The sequence below is a fragment of the Microcebus murinus genome, chromosome 5, assembly GCF_040939455.1.
Source record: "Microcebus murinus isolate Inina chromosome 5, M.murinus_Inina_mat1.0, whole genome shotgun sequence".
Classification (NCBI taxonomy): Eukaryota; Metazoa; Chordata; class Mammalia; order Primates; family Cheirogaleidae; genus Microcebus; species Microcebus murinus.
In genome coordinates this window covers 34274778-34302681 of record NC_134108.1, presented here as the reverse complement: position 1 = coordinate 34302681, position 27904 = coordinate 34274778, and the positions used below count along the sequence as shown (strand labels likewise).

The following is a 27904-nucleotide window of genomic DNA, read 5'->3' as shown; positions in this document are numbered from 1 at the left end:
CTCTGTCAAGGACCCTTCAAGTTCTCTAAAATATAGATTTCTCAACTCAGTATTGAGGGTAATCCTTCTTTAACAATGGACATAAAAGAATTCATTCTTATATTTAACTTTTAAATAAATATTAATTCAGAGACAATATCTTATTCCAGTGGACTCAGCTGCAGCTCCATTTTCAGTCATTTTCACCCACTATCAATAAGTACCTACTGAATTTATTCTGCAGATTATCCATTACTTCCTGCTTTGGTATTTTGACAGAAATTGCTTTGGTATTTTGATGGAAACCATCTACCTTTATTCTCTTATTTATTCCTCTTCTGCACACATATTTTGATTTATATATGTGAGGACCGATTCTAACTGAAAGATGTGGAATTTGACTTAAGGGCAACCTCAGTTGTGTTTCTCGCTCATGATATGTGTACAGCAGGGGCTACAGAGGAAGGAGGCTGCTCAGAAAACTGGTGTGATGAGAGCTTCATTCTGTCACGTGCTTCCACGAACACAACAGCACTAGAAAACAGAGGTGTTAAATTCAACCCTGGCTCTTCAAACTTTTGTTCTGAAGTGATTAATGTCACTTCTGATCTCATTTCTTTCAACTTATATGCCCCATGCTTAACTTTAAAAGGGGGTAGGGAGAGGCAGGGAAATGCAATCCCTGCACGTGTCCAGAAAGCAGAGTGAGGAGAGAGACAGAACTAGTTGCTGAATCGCCCCATGGTGACCACACGAGGCCATGCCAGGGCAAGCATTACAAGGAAAATTCCTTTGGTCACTTTTCACCCATATTTGAGTATTGTATAAGATGTCTCTGGCCCCCAAGCAGATCTGCCATTGAACAATTATATTAGTTCCTACAAGCACAGGGATGACTTTTAGGTTATCTTCTGATCTTTGATTATAAGTTTATAATGAACATTTACACAAGGCCCTAAATGTCCATAATTCTACCCCTTCTGTATAAAAAGGGCATAAGTGATTAACAGTCAAGAGGAGACTAGAGTCTGACTTCTTCATTTTACACTCCCACTCTCTTCCCTCCAGTTCCAGAACAGTTCTCCATTTTTCTTCCCTCTGATATTTTAAAAGATATTTTTAAATCCAGATTCCTTGCTAAACCATGGCTTCCAGTGAAACTGTGAACTTGGACTCAAAACTTTGCTTGTATATATAAAGGAAATTTGGAGTTTAGAAATCCCTTTCTCTCAGCAGATTCGTGGCAAGACTATTATGACTAGGGTCTCATGGAGGGCAGCTCTGAAACTCAATGCAGAATAATAAAATTGTTCTTTAGGGGTTATTTTCCTTTACCCCAAACAATAAATGCCCCTGATTCAATGTGTAGAGTAGCAGGGAGTAGTAATAGTAGAACAACATAATTTTTGCAGAATGAAAAATACATCTGTTTAACATTTTCAAAACTAAATTCCTTCAAATTAAACAATATAAAATATTAAACTTCAGGGCTATAAATTAAACAAAATATTTTTCATTAGTTGGGGTGGTCTTTATAATAGAATGTAACACAGGTACTTGTATCCAATCAAACATATCTATGTTGCCACTGAAGTTTCCTCCAAAAAAGCATTTAAAAGTTGATCATGCAGAGGAAATCCTTTCAAACAATTCTTACTAACAGGTATCAATAATAGCAGCAATTTTGATAACAATTTATTTTAAAAAGAAAATCAGTGAAAAGTAAAAATGGTATACATGTTTTGCATGACTTCTTTGTGTTCAATAGCATATATGCACTCATTTTCAATCTTCATTGCAAGTTCTGGATAATTTTTTTCTTTCTTATTTATGCCAAATCTCAGGTAAATCTATGTCAGCGAATTTGTGTAATCTTTTACACAATCTCCCCCTACATTTAGGAGGTTGCAATAGGTGTCAAATTTGAATTTATATTAATGCTCCATAGGGCCATCTCTAAAAAAAATAAAATTCATCCTTGGAACACTCACACTTCCCCTGTTGCTGCTGCTTTTTTTCTTGCAGCTTTTTTTTCTGCCCTTACTTCTCCACCTTCCATAGTTACTCAGTATCCTTATTAGACACAGTTCTCCCCCATACTCACTTTTCGTAATGCCCTGCACAGATCAGACCTTCTCCCCTTGCCAAATGTCAAAGATTTTTTAAGAAGAAAAAAATCTAATTAAAATAATTCATTCATTCTTAACTTCCTTGGGAATGTTTTCATTTAAAATAAATTTCTAAATGTGATGATTTCAAGTAGTATGAATAGTGATGTGAATGATTGTATCGATCAGAACAAAAAGAGGAAAAATGTAAATACACATGCATACCCACATACAGAGGATAAACAAGCTATACACATAATATAATTATCTGGGGAAAAATCACCAAAGTATTACTTACCTATTAGAAAGCAGGCCTGCCCTAAATTTCTAACTATTATACTATGTGTCTTAGTTCATTTGAGCTGCTACAACAAGATACCTTAGACCAATTGAGTAATTTATAAAACAGTGTAAATTTTTGCTTGCAGTTCTTGAAGCTGTGATGTCCAAGACAAAGCACTAGCAGAGCCATTGTCTGGCGATGGCTTGCTTTCCATTTTAAGGATGGTAGCTTCTTGCTTCACCCTCACATGGGGCAAAGGGCAAGGGAGGTACCTAAGCCACTTTTATAATAGCACTTATCCTGATTGATGAGGGTGGAGCCTTCATGATTTAACCAGTTTCTCAAAGACCCCACTCCTGAATACAATCGCACTAGGGATTAAGTTTTAACTTTTGGGGAGACACATTCAGACCACAGCATCATGTATCTTTATAAAAACATAAAAGACACAATATTGTATTAATTTACAATATTCCTTAAAATAAGTGTTGATTCTTATGACTACTAATAATGAAAGTTCACCCTAAAGTCAGGAAAATTCAATGTATCATTCTTAAGTAAATTAGAGAATCAAGTTACACTGAGGAAGTAAATCCATTCATTTACTTGTCTTCTTTCCTAAATCTTGAATGAAAAATTATTTTGTAGATAAAAATGATTGTACCTCAATTCATTAAATTGCAGATTTATGGAATTTTATGAGATAGTGCTTCATGTTTCTGCACACTAAAATGATAAGTCCTGCTGCCAGTGTTAGTAGATAAAAAGGAAGGCCCCCCAGCAAGGAAGCATTCACTTAGGGGTTCTTTTTAGAATGAGGAGGCTTCTGTGTTGTCTTCTCAAATCTTAAGTAATGCTATACTTGCTCCTTCTCTTTAGAAAAGAGAAAAGGAAGGAAATAAAAGATTGAAGTTTTGTCTGCACAGGGAAAACCCTTGTGACTGCCCCCAAAATGATAGTACCACAGAGATTTTTCTCTGTGAGTTCCAAACCATAATTGCTTTTTCTTTATGGATCTAAAACTGAAAATTTGTCCCAGAAATAGCCTGTAATTTGTACTGCTTTGATAATCAGAAGCTTCAAGTCTAGGATTGAAGTTCATTTCAGAGAAAGAACTAATCTAGAACCAGACACTCTCCACAGGTGGTCACAAAAGGCATATGATAAACCTCAGTTTTGCTTTCTTGTTTCAATTCAGAGTCAGTTTTCTGACTGTCCAAAGGGTTCAAAAGTTTGACTTTATACATGGGTCAATCACCTGCTCATTAGTTTTGTGACAGATTAAAGATAGCCAACAAATCTTTGCAATTCCTCATATCAAACAGTGGGGTCTGGTTGGGTAAATCCTGGAATCTAGGCTGGCTCTGTGGCTTGTTTTGACCAATAAAGTGCAGTAGAAGTGACACTGGAGGACTTCCAAGGAGATCTGCAGCTTCCCCTTTCATGCTTCTGGAACCCAGAGAGTTCTGTGCTCTGAGGATGAAAAACCACCTGGGAAGAGTGGCTTGCTATCTCTGCCATCTCAGCTGAACTGACTGCTGCATGTAGCATCTGACCTGGGGGAGATGAGCAGGAGAATCTGTCAACCAACAAAGTGGTAAGAAGGCATGTATAGTTGATATTTTAAGCCACGAAGATTAGTAGTGGCTTGTGATACAGCAATCCATAACACATAATACATAACAGCAATACAGAATCTCTAGGAAGAGAGTCCTTTGTTTCCCTTTGTCTTCTTGCAGAATTCTTCTCACTGAGGCAATCTCACCTATAAACATAGAACACCACCTGCCAGATTTGGGAGTGGTAAGCAGGCTGGCAGAGACATGTCAAGGCCACCAGCTAGGTGGAGCTTTTTCAATTCTTCATAATGGCTTGAAATCCCCCATATCTGGAGCAAATGCCACAGGCCAAGTGAAATCAAAATATGTTTCTGGAAAGAAAGGATTATATGGGGGAAGAGAAGGAGAGAAGGACAAGAGCTAAACTAGCCCTTTATCACTAACATGTGAGCAAGGGTTAGGATAAGGAGTAGGGAACTTATAGGGTGGGGAGAGCTGGAAAGCTGAGTGGATAAGACTTCTGATAAGGCCTGGTGCGCAGAGCATTGTCTGGGGAGAGCATGTTCCAAGGAATAGCAGAATGCATGGCGTCCTGGGGCAGGGCAGTGGGGCAAGAGGATGAGAGCAGCCAGACTCCTAGGAAAGTCACCCTCATTTCTTTGGTGGCTGCTCTAAGTGTACTCAAACACTTGTAGGAAATAGGAGAAATGGAATGGCATTTTTCTCACATGAGAGGAATCTGCCCACGTCGTCCCTACAGCAAACTGGACAAATCATTAACCTACACAGACCCCCACACAGGTATCGCCAATAACAACACTCCCACACAGTCAACACTGAGCCACAGTGAGTGCTGGAGGAGGATGAGGAGGCCTGATACCACTCTTGAGTGTGGCTGCCTCCCTAGCAAGCAGGTAGCCAACCGTGACTACCGACCACCACACAACAGGACAGAAGAAGAGCTCACCCCTCCATCTCGAAATCAGGGCCAATTTGAAGCAAAGGAAGGAATGCCTCCTTATCTGTGTTAAGATTCACCATAAGTCCTTTAAATGCTGTACATCCGAGACACAGAGTTTAGCTTTTTCCTCACTAGCCCTTGAGCATTGTTTCTCTTTCCCCTTCCCACAACATACCACACGGCCCTTATCACATGGAGACTGTGATGGTTTATGTGTCTGCCTCCCTTACTGCATGTGTTCACCTAAGGGCAGGTCTCTAGTCCTCACAGCTTTATGTCTCTAGGGCCTAGTGTGGTGCTTGCCACAAATTCAGTGAATGTTGAAATCAAAGTAGCCAGCTGACCAAAAGTAGCTACCCAAATGCATCAGCAGTAACCAATGTAAACCATAAATGATAGGTAAATATATAATTGAGACAGGTTTTGTTCTGTTTCATCTATAAATACAGCTACTTTGAAAAGATGTTTCCTAAAGTTTGCTTTGAGCATGCTCTTATATGCCTTTATATGCCACTTTGTTTCTGTCATAGAGTATAGCATTGCTTTCAGTCAGAGCACAATACAACCCATAAAGCCATCCCTTCAATATTCTTGCCTTAAAGGCCACGCATAAAACTCTGCTTCAGTGTCCAGTGTCAAGCCATACACAGTAGGCACCATCGATAAATATTTGTGGGATGAACGGATGGCAGATTGACCTTAGCTTCCTCCCGCCTTCCCTGATCTGCCCCCCTTCATCCAACTCAGTTTTAATCAGAGTGCATTCCTCTAGAAAGACAGGATGACATGGTAGGAAAAGCACTAGTTTTAAATCAGATTCCCTGGTTTCAAGTCCCAGCTCTGACACTGAGGGACCCAGATGAGTTTTCGGAAGATAGACAGTTGTATAAAAGGACTATTTTTAATAGTGCAGACAGGGTTAAAGAAGCCAGCAGGAGATATTGAGGCACCCAGGAGCTAGGAAAAGTGGGAAGCCATTTCTACTCCTAGGCCCATAGATCAGGGGGAGTAAATGGTGGTATTAACACCTAGTTGAGAGCTGGAGCCATGAAAAAGAGGCTGCCTGGTGGAGCTGTAGGCTCCCAAGGAATATAACTGCTTCCAGAACAATGCCAAAGCAGAGAGAGGTGGCATCACTCTTTCCTCCTATGCTCTGATCCTCTGCAGATGGGGGCCTTTGGCTGAATTCAACCAGAAGTCAGAGGAAGGGAGCTCTGGTGATCGAATCCAATCCATGCAAGTCAACCTCCTGGCAGACAGGGAGGGTAGAGAAAATAAACCTTGAGGTAATACAAAATATCCAGAATACTTTCTATGTAAGCCTAGGTGAGTGACTACCTTCCTGGCTTCAGTTGCCTCATCTATGAAACAATGTGTTTTGAGGCTATTTTGAGATAGATGCAAAAGCAATTGCAAAAAATTTGCTCATTACTGTGTCCCCTCATCTAGTACTTCAGATCTTACAATATTTTTGTCTTTGATAGAAATCTCACAACCTAAAGCCATAACCACAGCCACTCAAACTTCACTGTTGCTCTTCTGAAGAGGATCCTGGGATAAAAGAGACATGGATAGAAATCCTTATCCAAAGAGATAAAAATGAAAAATAAAAAGTGACTTTTATTTCCCACATTTTATTCCAAAAAGAAGTAACAGCATGAAATAAATAGAATGGCCCCTACTCAGTGGAATATTTAATATACGTGTCTCCCTCACCTATCATGCCTGTAAAGAAACCAAAATGAGTGGCATCTCCAAGAGACGCAAAACTCTATCCTCGCTCTCTCTAGGAGTCTGCTCGGAATCCGGGGTTTAAAATTTGGTCTTCCTTGTTGTTCCAAAGTCTACAGACATCTAGACAGATTAAACTAGTCCTAGGTTTATCTTTGCTGGGCCAGAGTCATCTAGGATTCTTGTAATGGGTTAGGCATTTCCAGAAAATAAACGAGCTTGAAAGCAGGTTTCTAAATCTGGACCTATTCAATTAAACACAATTCCGTAAGTGAAAGCTGTGATGTCACACGACTAGAAATAGCTTTGACATTTGCAATTACAAGTCTGTCTTTCTTTTTTGGAGATATTACCATTATTTTCAGAGCTACAAGGGACTTTGGAAATCACTTAGTTGAATTTCCTCATTTTTCAGATGAAGAAACCTAGAACACAACAGCATAAATACAAAACAAGGACTCACCTTGGCCCTCAGGTTCTTAATCTAGTGCTTTCTTATGGCAACGCATAACCTTTTTACATTAAAGCTCTATAATCGCACAAAATTTCCCAAGGCGTTAAATTGTTTATGTTGAGTATTATTAGATATTCACATTTTAATGTGAATCACAATCAACTGATTTGTGAAAGAAAGTAGTTTTAAACATAGCCATACCAGAACCGTCTGGTGCTCACCACAGTTTTATAAATGTCCCATAACTTCATCTGGGAGGAAGAACATTCTTTCTTTTTGACAGCAAATAATCGATCACAGGTCTCAATTTTCTTATTTTCTTAATGCTATATAGTCATTTAATCACTTTATAACATATTAACTGCCATGAGAGTTGTATTTAACTCACTCTAGTTTTGCCCCCAGGGCCATGTGAAGAATATATAAAATTTTCTTTGTTTATTGTTACAATTAATATTGACAAATTAATTGTAAAAATGTGGATTAAATAAATAGAAGTCAGTAAATTTCATTTTTCTATTTACGTTTACCTTTAAATTACACTTGAAGTTTTAATTCTACTTTCGTAATAAAACACTGTGGACCCAAGGAAAAGTTTCTGGAGGGTTTTTGTGTGTGGCAGTCAATGTGTTAAATTGTTACAATGATTCTGTCTCCTTTCTTTCTCTAAAAATAGTAGTTGTCCTTCACCTACTAATTTCACTGGCTTTCAAATACTGCTGTCTGCTCTATATTTCAGGGATGACTTCTAGCTGCATCAGTTACACAGACCCCGCCAACAGTACCCTGTTTGACTTATTGACTCAGATGCCTCCAGATCTGAGCAACTGGAGAGTCGAGCATTTTCAGAATCTGCATATTAGCTCTGTGGTATAATGACTGATGTCAGCCCTGACTTTGCCAAACATCTCTCATCACTACTAGTTATATCCCTTTCCAAACTATTGGGCTTGCTCTCCCTTTCTGGAGCACACCCCTTCCACATATTTGCAGTATGGATTCAACAATATGACAATCATTTTCATTCCTTAAAAGTGCCACTGCTGCAATGGATAAAAATAACTTTTTACTGTTGTCACTGCCTGGTTGGGAGAAATGGTAAAGGAGAGATGAGACATTGTAGTAACTAGTCTAGATATGTTTAATCTCCTATCTTTGTCCAAAACTATTCTATTCTCCTGGCCTGAGTCTCCTAAACTCTTGGTTATCCAAACTCCCTGAGACTAATGCTTTTTGGGGAAAAATAACAAGCAAATGGTGACCTCCTATGCTAAGCCTATGGTTTTTAACTTGCTTTAGACTTGAGCTCTGCAAGCCACAGGCAGCCACAGGCTTCTGTGAGTGTTGTGTTTTTGATTGAAAAAAAAAAAAAATTGGAGGAGAGGGTAGTATGTTGCACAAAATATGCCATGGCATGTTTTCCATAAGCTTCTAGGACAGTTGAGGGAATATAAGACTCAGCCAGGCAAGTAAACACACATTTAATAGTACAGTAACATGGATCAGGAAAAAGTTATTCTAAAGCATAGCGTCAAGAGAGAAAGAATACTCTCCCCGTTTATGTAATGTTTTCCTTATGCTTCCTTCAAGCAGAGCTTATTCCTTGACAAGCTTTTCCTTCCCACTGCAGCTAGCACTTCTTTTCTGGGATGGCTCAAGAACTGTAGCTTCTCACTGAGTTTGTTTATTTATTTACACTGCCAGTCCTGTTCTCATCCAAACTAACATGTGTCTGCACAACACACGGTAAAAAGTAAATGTCTTTCTTCATGTTTATTTCCCTGAAGTTGTTCACCAAATTGCTTTTTTACATCCCTTTTGCAATCTCATCCCATCCGGCTCAAGTATCCCAGATTAGAAGGGCTGTCTCTGGAGTCCTTTTCAAAGGGAGCCTCCCATAGCCTTTAAATCCCCCATGTTTTATGGTGTAGATATTCAGGATCTGTGGTATTAAGCAAGAAGGAAAGCAAAGCTGATGGGGACAGGCACAGAAAAATAGGGTGGCTTCTTTTTTGGATAATCATTATTGGAATTGTCCTGTTATCTGGAACTTTTCTGGTTCAGAGTGATAAACTCAGTCATTTACAACTAGAACATTATGCAATAGATAAAGGGCAGAGAGGCTCTGTGTGTGTGTGTGTGTGTGTGTGTGTGTGTGCATGCGTGCGTGCGTGGGCATGCACCTACAATGTACAGAAAAAGACAGTTCCACTACAGAAAGAAAAATGTTGTAAATGAGAACTCTTAAAAATAAGGCAAAACTCATAATCTTAATGAGGTTATTGCCTTCATCATAATATAAAACCTAAAGAAAACTATGCCTACTTTCAACATTCCAACACATATATGCAAAATAATAAATGATATTTAATAAATTAGCATTGAAAGTCCAGTTTCTCATATTCTAATTTTTAGCACCTTGAAAAGAATGCGTATTTCAAGTTCCCTTGCATCCAGGCCATTGTATCTCCTCAATTCTACTTTTGGGATATATAACAAATACACCAAAGAAGGACTCTAGAGACATGCAACAATTTGTAGAATAGCAAGCTTCCAAGATGGTATGAATAGGGACAATAACTTCTTTTTCTCCTCTAACTTATCAACACATAAATTGAAGGCAATCCAGTAATAAGGATTACAAATGGAGGCTGGAAAGAGAAATACAATTGTTACTTGTTTTCCCACAAGGCTTTAGTGATTTCCTAAACCAAAGTTATTTACGCATAAGAATTAGCAAGGTGTCTATGAAGGGGATTTTTTCAAACTGGCTTCCCAGAAGTTTGTTGCTGTGTAAAGTTGTAGCGCTATAGAGTGTAGTCCTTCAGATATTTTGTTAAATACAACACATAGGACGGGTTTATATAAAAATCACTTTGTGAGCTTGTGACTTTCAACTAAATACTTCTTTCAGTAACTACTGAAAGCTCAACGGCTTGTGCTACTGGAGAAAAGAGGAGGGAAGCTCACCATTGACTAACAGCCAGGGTGTACACCGCTCAGAGGTGCTGGCCTTCTATTCTCCAACCCCTGGGTGGGCCAGGGAATCCTATTCTCTGCTGCCATAAGTCCCCAGTTGCGCTAGGAATAGAAGAAAATCATGGACCTTCCCCTTCTTCCTCAAGACTGGAAAAATCTTTCAAAATATTATTCCCTGTCCCCTGGATGAAAAATCAAAATGCACAAGAGATCCTCTCAAGAACGTTAGGAGACCGAGAGGGTGAAAGAGAGCGCGCCAAGCGATGGCGAGCTGACTACGGAGGGAACTGCCTAAGGGGAGGAGGAATCTTCCAGAGCCACAGCAAAGGCTTGGTTTGGAAGAAAGCCCTAGCACAATTGCATTTCCAACCGAAGGATCCTGAGCGCACACACCTCTGGGTCGTACCCGCTCAGAGCAGGTAAACCGCGGTGGAGCTGACCCGCAGCGCCCATTGAGTTTCCTCGGGACGACCAGCCCAGTGACCAACTGCAGCTACTTTTATTGAAAGGAAGAAAGGCAAGAGAGGAGAGGGTCAGGAAAGCTGAGAAGGAGTCTGCAGCCAGAAACCCTCCAGCGATCTGCCCCGGGGGCGAGCAGCGAGTTGCCCAGGGGCCCGACCTTGCGTCCCCGCGTTAGAGGTGGGGGTGGGGTGCGGGGGAGCGAGGGTGCCCCACCACCGAGAGCTCCTGGTGCCCAGCCTGAGGCGGCGGAGAGGAGCCGGACGGGGGTCGAGGGGAGGACTCCCGCCCGCTGGACCTTCGGCCTCAACGCTCCCAGCCCCGGCGCGCCCCACTCTCCCCGCCGGAGCTGCCCTCCGGGGACTCCTCGCCCACTCTGCAGCTCGCGCTCGCCCGCAGTCTTTGCGGGGTCCGGAGATGCTCCGCCGCAGACCCGGGCCCCCTTAGGCGCCTCTTCTCGTCCCCTCTGCCAAATCGCAACGCCTGTACTTTTCCAGCTCCTTCTTTCCCTCTTGAAATTGAAAGTTATTGAGGTCGCTCAGGGTTGTTGCTCCAGCAGTTTCCTTCCCCGCCCCCGAGCTCCCCCCGCCCCCCGCAGCCATCTCCCCCTTCTCGCCCCCTCCCTCCCCTCCTCCTCCCCTATGGGGTGCTCCCGGGAGCCCAGCCCAACACTGGTGCAGCTCCCGCTCGCGAACGCCAGAAGCAGTTCGGGGTCTCTCCGCCGCCCCTTGGCCATGGCCGCGGTGCCCACGGCGGCCGTTCCCCTGCGCTCCCGGGGCCCCCGCCGCTGCCGCCGCCGCTTCTGAGCCCAAGGGGCCGCCGCCGCCGCCCGCCCGGATCCCGCCTGCGGCCGCCGCCGCCCACCATGCTACCTGCGGCCGCCCCGGCGGCTCCCGGAACGCTCCTTCGCGGGGATGACAGCCACCCCAAAGAAGCCGCCGCAGTTCTGTGCTTGGACAATTTGAAAACACAATAGTTGGTTGTCCTGTCCATCCGCCCCGCTTCGCTGGCCATCACAGCACGCCTATCGGATCTGAGTGAAGTCCCGCTGCTCGGGTTCTCTCTATATACGCCTAACACCTACATATATTTTTAAAACATTAAATATAATTATCAAAACTATAAAGGAGAAAAGGAAGGGAAACATTACTGGGTTACTATGCACTTGCGACTGATTCCTTGGTTTTTTATCATTTTGAACTTTATGGAATACATCGGCAGCCAAAACGCCTCCCGGGGAAGGCGCCAGCGAAGAAGTAAGTGCAGGGTTTTTACGCATTTGCTCCCTCCCGCCGCGTTCACCTGTCGGGTCGCTTTGCCTGTCCTGAGTGGCTCCGGAGGCAGCGGTCCTCCCGCCCTGCACCCCGCGCCTCCGCGAGGAGATGGCAGCTGGGGCTCTAGGGAGACTGACGGCGACTTTCACGCCTGCCTCTCGGCCACCTCTCTGCCCGGGCATCCTGGTCGGGCAGACCCGGCACTCCTGTGGCTCCTGCCCCCTCGTAACTCAGGTTCGCGTAAAGTTCTGTCGGTGGTTAGACTCGCTCTAGGGGTCTGTGCTTTCCTTTTGAAGATTGGATGGGGACCTCGAGTGCCAGGAGGCGCGGCCGAGGCAGCAGCTCGCCTCGGGTCACCGTCTCGCGGGGGGACACCTCTGCTGGGGCCTCGAGCTGCGCGGGGACAGCCAGCGAGCGAGCCAGCGCCTGCGCGGCCGCATCCGCGACACGCACGAGTGGAGCAGAAGGCGCGAGAGGCGCGGGGGGCTCGCGTGTCTGCGCGTTCGTGAGCCGCCCGACGTCCCACGCTCGGGGCTCTGAGAGCAGCCGAACCTCAGCCGCCGGGAGTCGGAGGTGCCGGTTTCCAGTTACTCTGTTGCCTGTCACGTGTGAGCGCTTTTACCATCTCAGGCCCTTTCAAGTGTGTCCCCTGAGACTCACATATACCGAGGGTGGGGTTCCCCCTAGACGCTCACGCTCGCCTCCTCCCCGTCCCTTATCCTGTTGCTCGGAAGGCTGGCTTGTGCAGGCTTCTTAAGAAGTGCCCTAGCTGCGATTAAACGGGCACCCTCAACAGGTTTCGTGTGTGTGAAAGGTGGCATCTTCCCGAGATAAGAGGACAAAAGCGAGGGTGGCACCTCACCCTGCTTTGGGGCAGTCCGCTGCGCTCGCGGCCGTGGTGTGTGTGCTCGCGTGGGGAGTCCCCAGAGCCGCCGGGGGGCGACCTTGGCTCCGTCGGTGGGGACGCTGTTTGAGAGAGGGAGGAATGAACCTCTTCTAGAGCTCTGGGGACGCAGAGAGCGATGTTGCTGCCTCGGCCCCTCGGACCTCCACGCCGGGGCAGCGCAGGACCAGTGGCCGCGCCTGGTCCCCGGCGCGGAGCCCTCCGCGCGCCCCGCCAGGGAAGTCCCTCGGGGCAGGGGCAGGGGCAGCGCGGAGGACACAACACGGGCTTGTGTAAGCCGGTAATTTAGTAATCGCTTCTCGGCCGCTGTTTGTCCCAGCCCTGCTCCTGGGCATGAGGGTCCCCTGAAAGCTCCCTTTGTACCGCTCGCCGGGGCCAGACAAGGTTTGATTCACCTGAAAATTGCCTCTGAGAAACGTGGCCCGCCCGGCCCGAGCGCCAGGGCCTCCGGTCCGGCCTCGCCGCCCCCAGATCGCGTAGCAGGGAGCAGGAGAGCCTAAACTAAATATGTCAGGGCATCCGATTTATTATTCTTGGCCTCTGAATGGTGTGTATTCTTTGTAACTCCCCCACCCACGCTTTCATTCAGGCCATGAGGCCCCCTCGCGGAAGGAGCGGCCTGGGGCTCAGCGGTGCCCTCGCGCCTGGCGGTCCCCGTCTCCTCTCCTCGCAGGGTCCGACCTGGGGAGTTGCGTCTGGGGTAGCTGGGGAGGGAGGGAGGGGGGGGGGCGGGACACGGGCAGAAGCCTTGCCCGGGGCTTTCTATGTGCTCTTCCAGCCTGTGCTCGTTGGACACCCACAGCCCACGACGTCCTTCACTGCAAGGAGGACCCCCAGCCGGGAGTCTCACACTTGCCGGGGCGGGGCAGGGTACTGAGTGTCAGAGTGTCAGAGGCATCTCTGTTTGCAGCTTTGGGGGCCCTGTTTCTGAAGGGAGAGTCCGGGAAGAAAGCTTGCTGTCCATTTGTTGCCACCTCCCCCAGCGAGCACCAAGGTCCAGGAAGCTGCCGCGTGACGCTGCCCAGGTCGTTGGGGCGCAGCGGGATGCTGCACCTCGAGGCTGGGACTGGAGAGGAGTCTTGGAGTCAAAAGGGAGACTGCTTTTCGAGCTGTCGTAACCGCGTCATGGCCAAATCAAAGGCGCCCTCTGGTTGTGTTGAGGGGATGAAAGAGGGAATGGGTGGAATTAGGCTGAAATTCCAATTATTCTGTGGGAGTGGGTCTGGAGAGAGAACGCCTGCAGGCGATGCTCCTTCGCACTTGAGCTTCCTTTGGCGGCTTGATTTGCTGTTGCAATCCTGGGAGAGGGGCGACCCCTTGCGTCCTCCGAGGAGACAGACGAAACTGTATTGGCAGGTGCAAGATGACTTTTTGGAGAATAAGGAAGGGGTGGTGGAGGGTAGACAGCTTAAACTCCCAGAAACTCAAGGTCAATCTGCGTATACACAAACTCGTGTATACGGTTTGTTTGGAAACCTCTTAAAAATGATATAAACTTTTTTTTATCCAATAGGGACTAGAAAAAGTTTTTAAAATGAAAAAATAAATAAGATATCGGTGAAACGTATTTTAAAAAGAGGCCGATTTCTCTGTTTATTCTTCAAGAAACAACCAAAGTGAATATTTAAGAATATCCCTTCTGGCTTGTAGATAAATAGCTTCACTTTACTGAACATTTAAAACCACCAATAAAGATATGAGATGTAGAAAATTAAGGTGTAAGAACTGTTTTTCAAGTATTTTTTTTTAAGAAAAAATATCTCTTGATTGTTTTAGTGGAAAAGATTTTTACAAACTAAGGCATATATTCATTTTCAGTGTTATATATTGTCAGGTCTAAATAACCATGGCTTGTCCTTAGAAAGCAAATAAAGCAGCGTCAGTATTGTCCTGTTTCCCTAAAACAACCCTTATTCCATTTGTCTCTACTTGGTTACAAACCAGTGATCCTAGTTGCTACAAACTAGTGTTTCCTCACATAAAAGAAACAACAATTTAAGACAGGAGTATTGTGATTTTTAAAATCTACAAAGTTATGGGTGAATAAATACACAATAACTTTTTATCTATTTGAATTAATATACAGCTCCTAGGGATGGCAAAAATTGAATTTATTCAAGGTAAAAAATTAAATATAATTTTTACTTAAAAATCCCCAGCCAGCAGTGCTTTTAGAGGCATGCCTTAGCTTTAAGTACAGCATACCAAATCAAGAACCTCGAACTCAGTTTTTGTTTTATTTCCAGCTCAGCCTTTGCAGCTTGGTAAAGTCAATCTCTGAATTCCAGGTTGTGTGCTGATAAAATTTAAAAGCATCTGTGCCGTAATAATAACTATAATAACTTCCTAGTGCATCATGTTTTCACTTGTATTTTTCATTTGGGCCCTGAAGTAGCCACTTGAAGTGTAGAGGCAGGTATTCATCTTCCCATTTTCTGAAGAAAGGGCCTGAGAAACAGGAGTTAAATAACCTACACAAAGCCATACAGCCAGTAAGTGAAACTTATCTCCTGCCATGAATCTGAAAGTTATTTATACATTTATTTTGTATGCTGATCCATGTCATAGAAAAGATATCAGGCTTATGAAGTAATAAATTTGATTCTCTCCAGCCTATCATTTAAGCCAATATCTTTAGAGAATAGCTGTTCTCCTTGCCTGGAAATTTTTTAACTGATATTTATATGTATTGGTGACCAATGTGAAAGAATTAAATATCTAATAATAATCATAAAATTTGCTAAATAGAATATATTATTCGATTATCTAGAAGATATTGTAGGATCGTATTGTGCCAAAAGGTTATTGTTAGAAATATCAGGTGCCATTTAGTATCCTTTTTACTTGATGCCATCTATTATTTGGGTTTTAATTGTTCAGATTCTAGATAAATACAAGTTTTGAAAAGCCATTTGTGTATCATAATTGAAAAGTGCCCATTGTGTAATCTATAAAACTTTTAAAATGCTTTCATAAAGAAGTCTGGAAAAAGCAAGAATACAAAGGAAATAATATTAATGGTAATGAAATAAAAACAGACTTGCTGGAATTTACTGGTCATTGCTCATGACATTTTCTCAGAGGTTGAGTCATTCTTTGAAATTATGATACTCTCTTGGTGATTATATTGCTAATCCTGGAAAATAAGTTAATTGATAAATATAAAAAGTCTTTAATTCTACTATTGCATTCTGTAATACTAATTTTGGATGAAAGTTGGGTTTGGATATTGGCTACAGTACATTTTTCTCACCTGTCTACATTTGTCACCAGTCTATCTTGTTTTTGAGAGAGACATTGTTTTACAGATAGAGACATGAACAAAATTTGCTAGAGAAAGTATATTCTATTACATGTCATGTGAATATCTGTATAAATCAAAGACAACTTCAAACTCATAGTTATTAGTGGCAACATCTAATAAGCAAAAACTCTTTGTAATTCTAATTTAATCATCATTATACTATCAGGATTGTTTCTTAAAATATTCTTGGCTTTATACTATTTTAATTCTTTGTTTATTACTTCAAAACAAGGATTCTATCAAGATCATTAGAAATGATCATTTTAAAATCATCTTTTGAATACCAAGTTACTAAGTAATTGAGAATATAGGAATGAATGTGAAATTGATTTAATGTCATTATTTTAATATTTCCCTAAGTATGAAATATGAGCAGTATTTCAACCTGTAAGTAGGTAAGCTTTGCTAAATTATTGCTCCATTAAATATTTCCCTGGCATTTAATATTCTACAAATTAGGTCCCCAGAAAGTAATGAATGGAAATTACAATGTATAGTAAAATTTGATTTTCAAATTTTTATGAGGTAAACCTTGCTACACTACTACAAACTGAATTTAGTTGTCGTCTGATCCATTTAGATGATTTGAATCTGGAAAGAGATCTCTAGATTGCTACTAAATGTCTAAAGTATTTCCTAGTTAAATGGTAAATCTATTTTTAGATGAAATAGTTCTTTTGAATTTTATGTAATGTTGATAGAATATTCCGTAGAGTTGTCAGAAGCCTATGTAGAGTTAAGACCTAAAGATCCGCCTGCAATTATAAAAATGAACTATCAAAAAATAAAACCTTTCTAGATACAGTGATTTACTAGATCATATTTTCCCCTTTATCTCTACCCAAATGTTTCATTCTGGACATTGCCATAACCTCTCTATCCCTCACTATTCATACACACAACCTATCCCCACCCCCAAAAAATTCTTTTCCAAGTAGTGAATTCTTGAAATGCCATCAGAGTGGATATTGTGTTTCATGAAATGTAAGAATCAACTTTGGTTACCATTAGGAAAACATCATTCAGTTTTGAGAGCATGGTAAGGATCATGCAAGACAGTGTGTTGAAATTATATGTTTGACTTGGTTAGGACTATTTCTTTTACTAACAATGCATTGTATGCTGGCATTCTTTTTAGAATGATAATTTGAGAAAATGTCCCATCATAAACTATAAAGATTTTTTTGCCTTCCATTTGATTTTGAGAGATGCAGATTCCTTTCTTGATTTTGGATTTTCTCAGGGTTTAATATGCTTGAATTATCTTAAAATGTATCATCTGTTGGACAACCTAATACATGCGAAATGCTTTGCAATTATACTTTAACAAAATACCTGAAGTGTAAAATATACATCTGTAAGAGATGCTGCTGATTTTTTCTGTTTCTTTAATTCTGGCCATCAGATCTTTCCATTAAGGAATATTACTAGCATTCTGATTAAAGTAGTCATCAAGTAATACTGAAAAGAATGGAATGTTCCATTCTCAGAAATTGTGGGGGTGCTGAGAATAATAAATATCTAAGTGTCATGAGTGTTAAAAAATCCCATTTTTTGCTCCAAAGGTTTCAACAACGTGAAACTTTTAAGCAAAATAGCTTAATTATTTTCACATGTGAACAGTTTGAATAATTTTAAAAATTCATTTTTAAAAATGTGGTTGCAGGTGCCTCTTATCCAATAAGAGCCTGTCTGCCTTATTTATAATCTCGGCAAAGGACCTAGTTACCATCTGCTGTAGCTAAAATTCTTCTGGAAGTATTTTAGGGAAAATTCAGTGGTACTAAAGGATATGATTGCCCAATTACATATATTGAATAGCTTTTAACTGTTTTTATATTTTATGTAAAAATCTGATCTAGTCTTTTTTTTTTTTTTTTTTTTTAAGAAACTTCAGTAGAATTGAAGATGATCTAGTCTTTAAAACATCACCTTATTAGTGTTCTATCTGACCTTAAAGAATTTCATCAATAGCAAGTATCATAAATTTGTGGTAGAGACTGAGACAGTGTTTGTTGGGTAAAGGCAGCCTGAGAAATTGAAGACCTGGATTCTAGATCCAGTGCTGCTACCAATGTCGGGATAGCCAAGGCATTAACCCAGGCAAGCCCCTAACCACACTAGGCTGATAGTTCTTCATCTGAAAAACGCGAGGAGGTTGATAAAAGAGTTTATATCTAAGTGACTCCTATAGTCTCTTCAAATTGTAATCTTTTGGTATGAGAACAGTGACTTACTTGCCTTATTCAACTCAGTTTAGCAGATAAAAATTAAGAGTACAAACAAATATGTGTTCATTTATTATAAGTAAATTCATCACATAGAGATTAATGAGTGACTTAGCAATGTGAGAATGAATGAATTATGATATGCCCCATCCTTCGCAATTTTTAGTGTCTACAACAGTGGCCACATCATCAGTCAGCACACTCAGTCTGTAACAGGTCCCCCTTGTCCTTGGGCTTAGGGTCACAGGGACCTGGTTTGAAATACGAACAAGGAGGATGCTTCAGAGCTTCCCTACTATGGCAGGTTTCAGAGGTGGCCTGTGCTGATGGAAAAGGGTGATTATATTAGTCTAGCTTTAAGGGAATGAGGCCCTATGCTACAGCAGTGAATGATTGAGCAAAAGAGTATATATAGCAGATGAGTTCTTTTGATCAAATCAATATTTCTAGGAAATGAATTGGATATGAAAGGGAAAGGAAAGGAAGGTCATATTTGGCACTAAACTTTATAGTAAAAGGACTCAGTTCTGGGTGAATGGAAAAATAATGGAGACAAACAAAAAGAAAAGTAGGAGAAGCAGGTTTTGTAGGAAATCTGTTTTTATTTTGAACTATCTTTACTTTGAGGAGTCAGAAGAATGTGTAGGAATGCAGAACTAATTTCAGAGAGTATCAAGGGCTAAAAATTAATACTTCAGAGTCACTCACATAAAAGGGATGTTCATTATTATCAAAAGTGTTCACAGTGCCAACATTAAGACTCACTCTTCTTGGTGGTGTAAAAATAAAATTAATTACATTACAATTCTTTGTCTATTTGCAATAGTTTAATATATCATTCTCAACTGTGGTTTCTTATTTTCATAGTACTCTCTGTATTACACAAGGGAATGGTCACTGGTATGAGCTGTAGATGTTAGTTGCCAAATCCTGTAGCTGAAGATTTATACTTAGAAGTCTCATTGCCTGTAGAACTGTTACCTTGCCACAGATCATAAGGAGACTTGAAATACTTTATGGCAATGAAAGACAAGTTTCTATAAGGTGTAAAAATGAATTTTTGAACCATTCAATTTGGATCTAGTATCTATTCATAACAATAGCATTCTACTTTCTCTACAGAGTGTGTCCTCTTTAAACAAGAGAATCTTAGGATGGGCTAAACTCCAGTCCATCTACACAGCATGGGGATTCCCTCTACAACATACCCACTGAATAATTTTTCCAGCCTCAGTAACAGGCAGGCTCCAAGCTCTCTCTCTCTTTCTCTCTCTCTTTTTCCTCTCAACCCATTTTGGAGCTGCTGTATCAGAAGCAGTTTATTCTCCTCCTAATCCTCTTCTGAGCAGTTGGCATTGGCATGGGATTAGATTTTGTTCCCTTAAAACACCTTTCTAAAACAAATACACAATAACACAGTGTACTATATTCACTCCCAAAAATTGTCCTCGGAAAACTAGCTGGTAAGCATATTTATAATTATACCCCAATACAAAGCACATTCCTGAGAGTAAGTGGTAAAGCAGCCCCCATTTTATAACCACATTATACAAACCACTACCGCACAATATAAAATAACAGAATTTGTGAGCTGCTTATTTTAGAACACTGTTTTCTTAACATATGCTCAATAAGTTGGTAAGAAAAAGAACAGTAGTTTCTCATTGTTATGTTCTATTATACAAAGGGATCTCCTGAGTATGAGCAGAGTCAACCTGACAAAGTTTGTCATGTAAGTAGAGGAAATACCTGTCACATTTTACTAATAAGAAAGAGGTAAAATAATATGCCAAAGTATGTGTAAATATCTCATCATGGCACACTATAGCTTTGTAACTCTAGGGTCACTGTCTTATTTTTATATATTTTTATCTTAATATGCATATATATTTGTTAAATTGAATGTTACGATCATAATAATTTACTTAAATAGCTTCTGTGTATTAATCACCTGTGAGTGCCAGACTCTACACTTGATGGTTTTACAAAAATTACCTCATTGAATCTTTACACTCACACCTACCCTGTAAGGAATGTGCCAGTAGTCTCTCATTCAGGGAAGATGTGATGGACCTGGAATTCCAGTCTCGGCTTGATTCCAAAGCCCAGATCCTTGCTTGAGTTCTTCCCTCCACCTTAACTATTGGGATTGATACTTGAGGCAATCATGGGGGCCTCTTCTGAAACTCCACCTTATCTTTTCCTTTTCTTACTCTCTTTTCTTTCCTCCTTCCTCTTTTAACAAACCACAAGTTTTTTTCAAACACTTACTGTAGAGGTTGCTTCTAGTATTCAAGAACACTGCCCCTCATCTCCTTCTTTTTTCTACCCATTGTCCTCTCTCCTTAAACCTGCCTTACTGATGGTTTTTAAGCATAAAAAGTTGCTGTTTTTTTAAAATTAGAAACAATAGGATTTCACATTTTATATGAAATACTCTAAGATTATTCTTTCTATCTATGGTGTGCACATCCAAGCGAAGATTAACATAGGCATGAGGATGTGAACAACATCTATAATTTTGCAGTTAAAAATCAAAATCCTTCCGTGTAATTTACAACCACAACAGATATTTCACTGGCTAGTGTTTGTTATCCAGAAAATTCATCTTTATAGTGCTTCATAAAATCTGTTATTTATATTACTTTTACCATGAGCATTAACAGTAACCTCCACTCTGAATTCTTGCTTTATGGGACTTGGTACAGAGATTCTCAACCCTGAGTTCATGTTAGTATCACCCAGGGATCTTTTAAAAGAAAATACTAATGCCCAGACCCCACCCTAGACAAACTGAAACAATTTCTAGGGATGAGGCCTGGATATTCATATTTCTAAAAGTAGTCCTGGTGTACAGGCAAGACTGAGAAATATTGTCAGGCCTTTAATTCAAGAATAACCATTGCAGCTGAGCAACTGTCAAAAAACAATGCCAGTTTTATGAGGGTTAGACAGACACAATAAACTTGTGTTGAGTGTGATAAGACATGAGATATTAACATCTGTCATTTGAATAAATAGTAGTTTAGCATATAAAGTAACCTGATAGCCCTGTATTGTTTATCAATAGAGTATTGTAAACTTGTAGCACTTACTGGCGCAGAAAAGATTATCTGATATGGGGAGCAGCTGTAAATACAGATGAAGCTTTTTGCTGGCTTGCCTGCCACTCACCTCCTGTTGTGTATCCCCAACCCCTCTTCCTAGGTTCCTAAGTTTCATGGAAGACAGTTTTTCTAGGGAGGGGTGGGGACAATGGAGCTTTGCGCCTGGTCCCTAACAGGGCATGGACTGACACCAGTCCTCAGCCTGGGGGTTGGGGACCGCAGTGATAGAGAATCACATCAGTTGAAGAGTCCAAGAAAAAAGAGCAAAGCGCGCACAGTAGGACTTGATAGTGAATTTACAACAAAGGTTGGCTTCATAGAATAAGAACACTGCTGCTAGGACAGGTGCAAACCATGGGTGAGTGGCCTTACTACTGAACTGTGCTGTGGGTGGGGGATGAGTAAATAAGAAGATCGTAGAAGATGGGCTCTCAGACATACTCGAATTTTTGTTGAAAGCTACTTAATAATAAACAACTGTTTTTTTATGTCTTACCAGATGATTGGTAATGTGCCCTAGAGTCCTCCTTGTTTTTAGGAAACACTTAATGGCGAGGAAACTGCCTAACAAGAAATAAATGTCCCTTTCTTTTATAGTTTCTACAATTCCCTACTCACTTTCGATTGACTACTGATGATCAGTAAAACTACTATAAATAGCATAGTTTTAACTCTATCTTAATGGGTTAAGTTTTGCGGTAGGTGGTTTGGTCATGAACTTAATGTTTGTACTTCACTCCTAATGTGCTCTTCTTTGAGTAGTTATCTTCATTAAATCTTGTTTATTAGTCTTTTCTAGTCCATGAAGGATTTTCAAATCTTGCCATAAACCGGGAGAGCTCTATGTAAAAGGGAGGTGGAAGTCTGGGCTTCCTGTCAGACTTAATTCTGCTCGTTAAGGGGGCTCTTTGGGAAAATTTGGGTTCCAATGAGTCACTAGGCCAAATCCCAATAACCACAATTGCCAAAAGTAATTAGACTGAGGAAAGCCAGGCTCCTTGGAAGGAAGGTCATCACAGCAGGCTTTAGCCATTGCTCCGCGGTCAGACCTAGTTACTCCTCCCTAAGGATTGGGAGCAATCATGAGTTGCAGAGAGCAGGAAATCCATCAGAAAACAATGCTTTTCCACCCATTTTTTTTCCTCAGTAGGTTATTCAGCCTAAGCACGTGAGAGATGGAAACATGCCGTCAGGACGTGCATAGTTCATGTCAGCATCCTCTTATAAACCACCTCGTCTGCCTGCGTGAGCTCACGTGCCCGCATAGAAAACTCCTGCTGTCATCACTGCAAGTTCTCCTCCTCCCTTCCTGAGTAGATAAAAAGAACCCGAGGAACTTAGTCTAAGTCTTCATAAAAGAGGTGTCTGACCAGGATGGAAAGGGAAGGGAAGGAATTCTTGTAAACATCTTTAGGTCAACTTAGATACAATATTATTGAAGCAACATTTTCTAACAAGAAAATGGCAGTACGTTACATCAGGACAGGAGCTGTAAAATCTCCAGAGATAGAAAGGTCAAGAGCAAACTCATGATTCCTTATATTTAAAACAATACATTTTTAGAAACACTGTGTTATAAGTAGCTAAGTAGAAATTATCAGCAAATAAGTGGTGCTGTAACTTTAAACTTTTAATATTTGAGAAATTAAAACACTGTTAAACCTTTCCATAGAAAAATATCCAAGTAGTGCAAATGTGTCTGTGTTTAATAACTGAAGTGAAATTTTGTCCTTGAAACTACTGGCCGGAATACTTAGAAAGGATATTCCACCACTTCATGTGATGAATCTTTAATTGAACAAAGACAAGGAACTACCATTGGTCACAGTCCTTATAGTGGTTAAATTTCAAATTCCTTTATGTTTCAGAATGACTTCAGTATATTTCAGTATTCCTTTGAGTTTAGACTACTAGTTCTCTGTTTAAATGTGTGGATGGGTGACATTGCTTATTTTAAATCCACAGGCAAGAAGTTCAGATTCTCTTTCTGGCCTGCTTTTTCTGGCAGCTGGCAATCTCCAGATGTCATTTAGCAAATAAACCCTGTCCTTATGCACTTTAGGCACACCTAAGAGTTATAGTGACCTGCCTGTCACTATGACCAGTGTAGTGGAACAATATATGTGGTTTTATTTATTCTTGAATTTGACAAGATAACCAAAGGATAGAAAAATCCTAATTTTTGGAAACTTAGCACCAAAACTTTGACCTGTGTTTCCTTGTACCACTTAGTATGTAGTTTCTGCCATGAAACACAAAATATAAGGACAAATGCTGCTTGGCAATAAACTGAAGATATGCTGAGCAGCTAAATATTTGTTTCTTAGAGAACTTAGTTTTATTTTAAAATTTATGATGAGTTTTTTGATCTAGAGTCCAAAAGGACTCTAATTACTTGTTGGGTAACAAGAAATAAAGCCCAAACACGGTATACTTAGCCCCTCTGTCTTGAATTTACATACGCATTCCATGCTATCCTCAAGATGGTAACTCTTAGTCCCCTTCACAAAGGGGCCAGTCTCTCTTTCATATAGCACATTTCTCAAACATCCAGCCAACTTTCCACTTCTGCTCAGAGCTTGATGGGGATCCAAGCTTTTAACATAGATCAGCAGGATTCCCTTGGAGGCCAATTAGGTTTGCAAGATCACATAGATGCATCCTTGGCCCTAGTATAAGCAATGGCACTTGCTATTACACCCAGCATCAAGCCTCAAGGACCAGCTCCTGACTCATGTGCATTTTGAGACCTGTGAGCATTATGTGACCATATCCCAAAGGTTAATTTCTGATAGCATAAATGAGATTTCCAGTAAGAAGAGGAGCCCCAAACCATTTCAGGATATCACTACCATTTTCAGCATCTATGTGGACATCCCACTGACATTCCAGAAATTTGTTTCAAATGGTTTACCTCTGAACTTAATAGGTTGCTCATGCTATAATAAGAGAGCTTACAATCTCAGAAAACGTTTATGTAATAGTTTTTAGCCAAACTATTTAATTCACAGGCTGTTGGGCAGAAATGCTATTGTTGGTCAGGTAAGAGCACTTTTCAAATGAAAATTGGCAAGATTTTTTAGTGTAGCATATTTTCTTCAACCTTCCTAGCTGAAACTCACTTCCTCATACACTCCCCAAATTCTAAAACAGTTGCTAAGATGAGTTGAACACTATTAATTTTAGAATATTCCAAAGAAAAAATAAACACGCAGACAGCCGAGTTAATTTATAAAACACTGCTGCATTTATCTTGGCATTTATCTGGGCAGATTTCAGTTGTCACTTCCACTAAGTCTTGTGTGCTGGCTCTACTTAGCCACTCAGGGAAGGAACAAGTTTTTTCTATGTATTCACCACCTTGAGGACCATTGCATAGAATACATGTGGTGTTTCTTCACACTACTTGTACAAATTTTTTTCCTCATAGACAATTTATTTACTGGATCTCGGAGACCTAAATAATCCCTTTACTTTAAACCTGAAGCAAATGGAGAGTCATTTTTACAAGAGCAATAAACTAAAGTGGCTGTTCAAATACTTTACTTGAACTGAGTACCTTTTTGTTAATACGAACCCTTCATATTCTAGCAGGCAGCTCCCTGGAATTCTAGGGCTGCTTAAAATTGTATGACCAGGAATCTCCCCTCCTCCACACAGCAGCCCCCTTGTTCCTGGGAGTATGCCAGCAATTTTGCAGGATTCATTCTGACAACTGTTCTGGTGTAAATATTTAGAGAAATCCTTTCCATTAAAGATTAAACAAAGTGTAAGTAACTGTTCCTGAATGATAGATCTTATTAATGTTTACAACAGCAGGTCTGATGCTATCTGATGCATAGATTTTGATACTGTCCGCTAGAGAAAAGACTAAAAGAAAAAGAATCAAGAAAGAGATGAATTAGAATGAGTTGTGTGTAATTTGATCTGTAAAATATATTAAGTTATCATTAAAGAGGTGACTTCTTTCATATGCACAAAATGTGGAAATTTTACTATATTCAATTACAATGAGTCCATTGTAATTGAATATAGTAAAAATTGGCCGCTGGTAGTTTAATAGTTTAAAAAAGGCAGGGGCAATTACAAATCTTCTAATCACCATGCAAGTTCAAATGCAGTTCTTGGCTATTTCTCCATATTCTCCCGAAAATGAAGTAATGTGTATGAGATCTGATCTGATGTAAGCTCTGGTTTTTATATTATTATTCAAGAACTATTAAAAGGGATAATGACTGAGCTCTTAGGCTTGTATTGAATATCATTTATTAAAACAGGGTGATACCCCAGCCCTCCAAGGGTGAAAGCACACCAGTGTTCCCTTTTCCTGTTTGCATAGCATTTTCAAATGTTTATTATATATTAGAGGATTACACAGCTAAGCCATTTAAAGCATTAGAGTCTTCATTGACTCAAATTCAAATTAATTCTACAGTATCAATGCTTCCTGTGATACATGACTAGAAAAGGTATACATCTTTTAAATAAATTATTGTTTCCTCCTTCCCTTGATGTTGTAAGGCCTACATTGAAATATAAAAAGCTATGAATTTTAATTTAATTTCTTTGTTGATAAATCTCAATCTAAGATTTCTCATTGATGCCCAGAATTTTTTCTCCTTTACAGAAGTAGCATTTTTTTAACTTTATATTAAGATTTTTTTCCTGTGAAAAAGCACTTTAGAAATAAGTTCTACATAAATAATATTAAAACATCTACAATGGAATTTTATTCCTCCTTGTTTTGCTTCAGACATATACTGGCAGTCATTCATTGCTGAGTTTCCAACTGAATCCCACTTGAATATTGTATTTATTATGATTTAGCAAAGAAAATAATAAAAAGGGATCTATGGAATATGAAATGGAAACTTCATTGGAGAAGAATCATGTCTTTCTAATGACCTTCTTACAAACTAGGCTTTCTTGGGTTTGAACTATAATGAGAAAAATCCTACAGTAGGAGGCAGGGGGGATTTTCATTTATACACTGCTGGATAATTTAGACAAATCATTTTGTCTGTGATTCAGTTGTATCCACTATAAAATGGTACTCATAATCTTTCATTTATCTGAAAGCAGAAAACTGATCTTGAAGCCCCACTAACAGTAAGATCAATGAGCTTTCCCTTTCCATTCTTGTAGCATGCCCTAACCGTAGTTGTCTGTCACAAATTCAAGAATGTGAAGTTAGGGCTTTAATTCAAAAGTATAGGTTTCTCTTTGTACTTTGTTGGAATTTTTAGATCATATTTTTCAAAAGTTGCCAAACAAAAAAGAAATCTTGTTGAGGGAAAAATATATGAAAAAAAATTGAAATCAAACTTAGCCCTAGCTAAGATATCTTATATTCACTTATTCATTTAACAGCCATTTAATAAACATTTATTATGTACTGGGATTACAAAAGTGAGCAAAACTCATCTGAAACCTGCCCTTGTAGCATTCACAGTGGTTAAGGAAAGAAAATATGAAGTCAAAATTAAAAAACAATATTAATTTAGAATACCTAGATATCATTTCCAAGCTGTATAATATTTTGTTAGTCTGTTTAAATAGAATTAGAAATTAATTAGTTAGTTTACAATGAACCTATTACATACCCAGATTTATCTCTGGAAAACAGGGATACAGCTGTTCTAGACAGTACATGGGAATGAAGCAGGAAGGTGGAAGGAAGATCAACTGAAAACACTGGGATTTATTAGGCCTCCCAGCATTTTCTTGTCTTAAAATTTATGACCAATGAAGGGGAGTCATCATGTAGCATAACGTTTGTGACAATCATCGGAAGTTTGCTATGCACACTGTAAACGCAGTTGGCATTGTTAGGTAAAGCTTGTAATGAAGTGGCATAGTTTGGCAGAGGGAATTTCCATTTTCGGCACATTGACTAATTTCTATAGCTGAACTTTCACACTAGTTCATTAACTGGAATTACTTTTACCAAACAAACACTAAAATATTGTATGTTTAAAAATAGTGCATTTTTGTCCATCTCTCTGAGGCATTTTTCAAACCTTTTATGGTAACCTCTTGACCACGACATGGAACATACAATCTAATCTACTTAAAGCACCAGTTTGGCAAACACATGTCAACAAGTTATTTGGATTTCTTATGTAAGTCTGTTGAGGACTGTTGATGACCTTTCCTAACATCAGTTGGTAGCTTTAAAGATATCAGCTGCCAAAATTTAGAGTCTTGAAAATAACTTGATTCAATTCTATGCTGTAGGTTATCACTAACTTGTGAAGGGTTTTTGAATAAACAAAGGAAACTATCAGCTACTTTCGCATGCGTTTTGTCTGTCATGTGACCCTCACGACAATTTTGTAATATATTGCTGTCCATTCTATAAATGAAGAAACTGAGGCTCAAAACAATTAAGAAACAGATCAAAATGACATAGAAATGGTACACCTAAAATGTACACCCAGATCTTCTGACCCCATGATCAGCTTTCTCCATTACTCTCTGCTTTTCATTAAGCCTGTTAAGGGAGAATGCCAGAGGCAGTTTAAATGAGGGAGAGCTCACTTTCTGCAGCTGAGATGGAACTAGGAACACTTCA

General features: G+C 40.2%; 1 protein-coding gene across 1 annotated transcript in view; it reads left to right on the top strand.

Annotated features, from left to right (window-relative positions):
• Positions 1-11670: 11670 nt before the first annotated feature.
• RSPO3 (R-spondin 3) overlaps positions 11671-27904 on the top strand; it is a 77419-nt gene continuing 61185 nt past the window's right edge. The window contains exon 1 of the mRNA XM_012777482.2: positions 11671-11769. Coding sequence (XP_012632936.1) covers positions 11673-11769 — 97 coding nt within the window. The 5' untranslated portion in view covers positions 11671-11672. The remainder of the gene's footprint in view (positions 11770-27904) is intronic.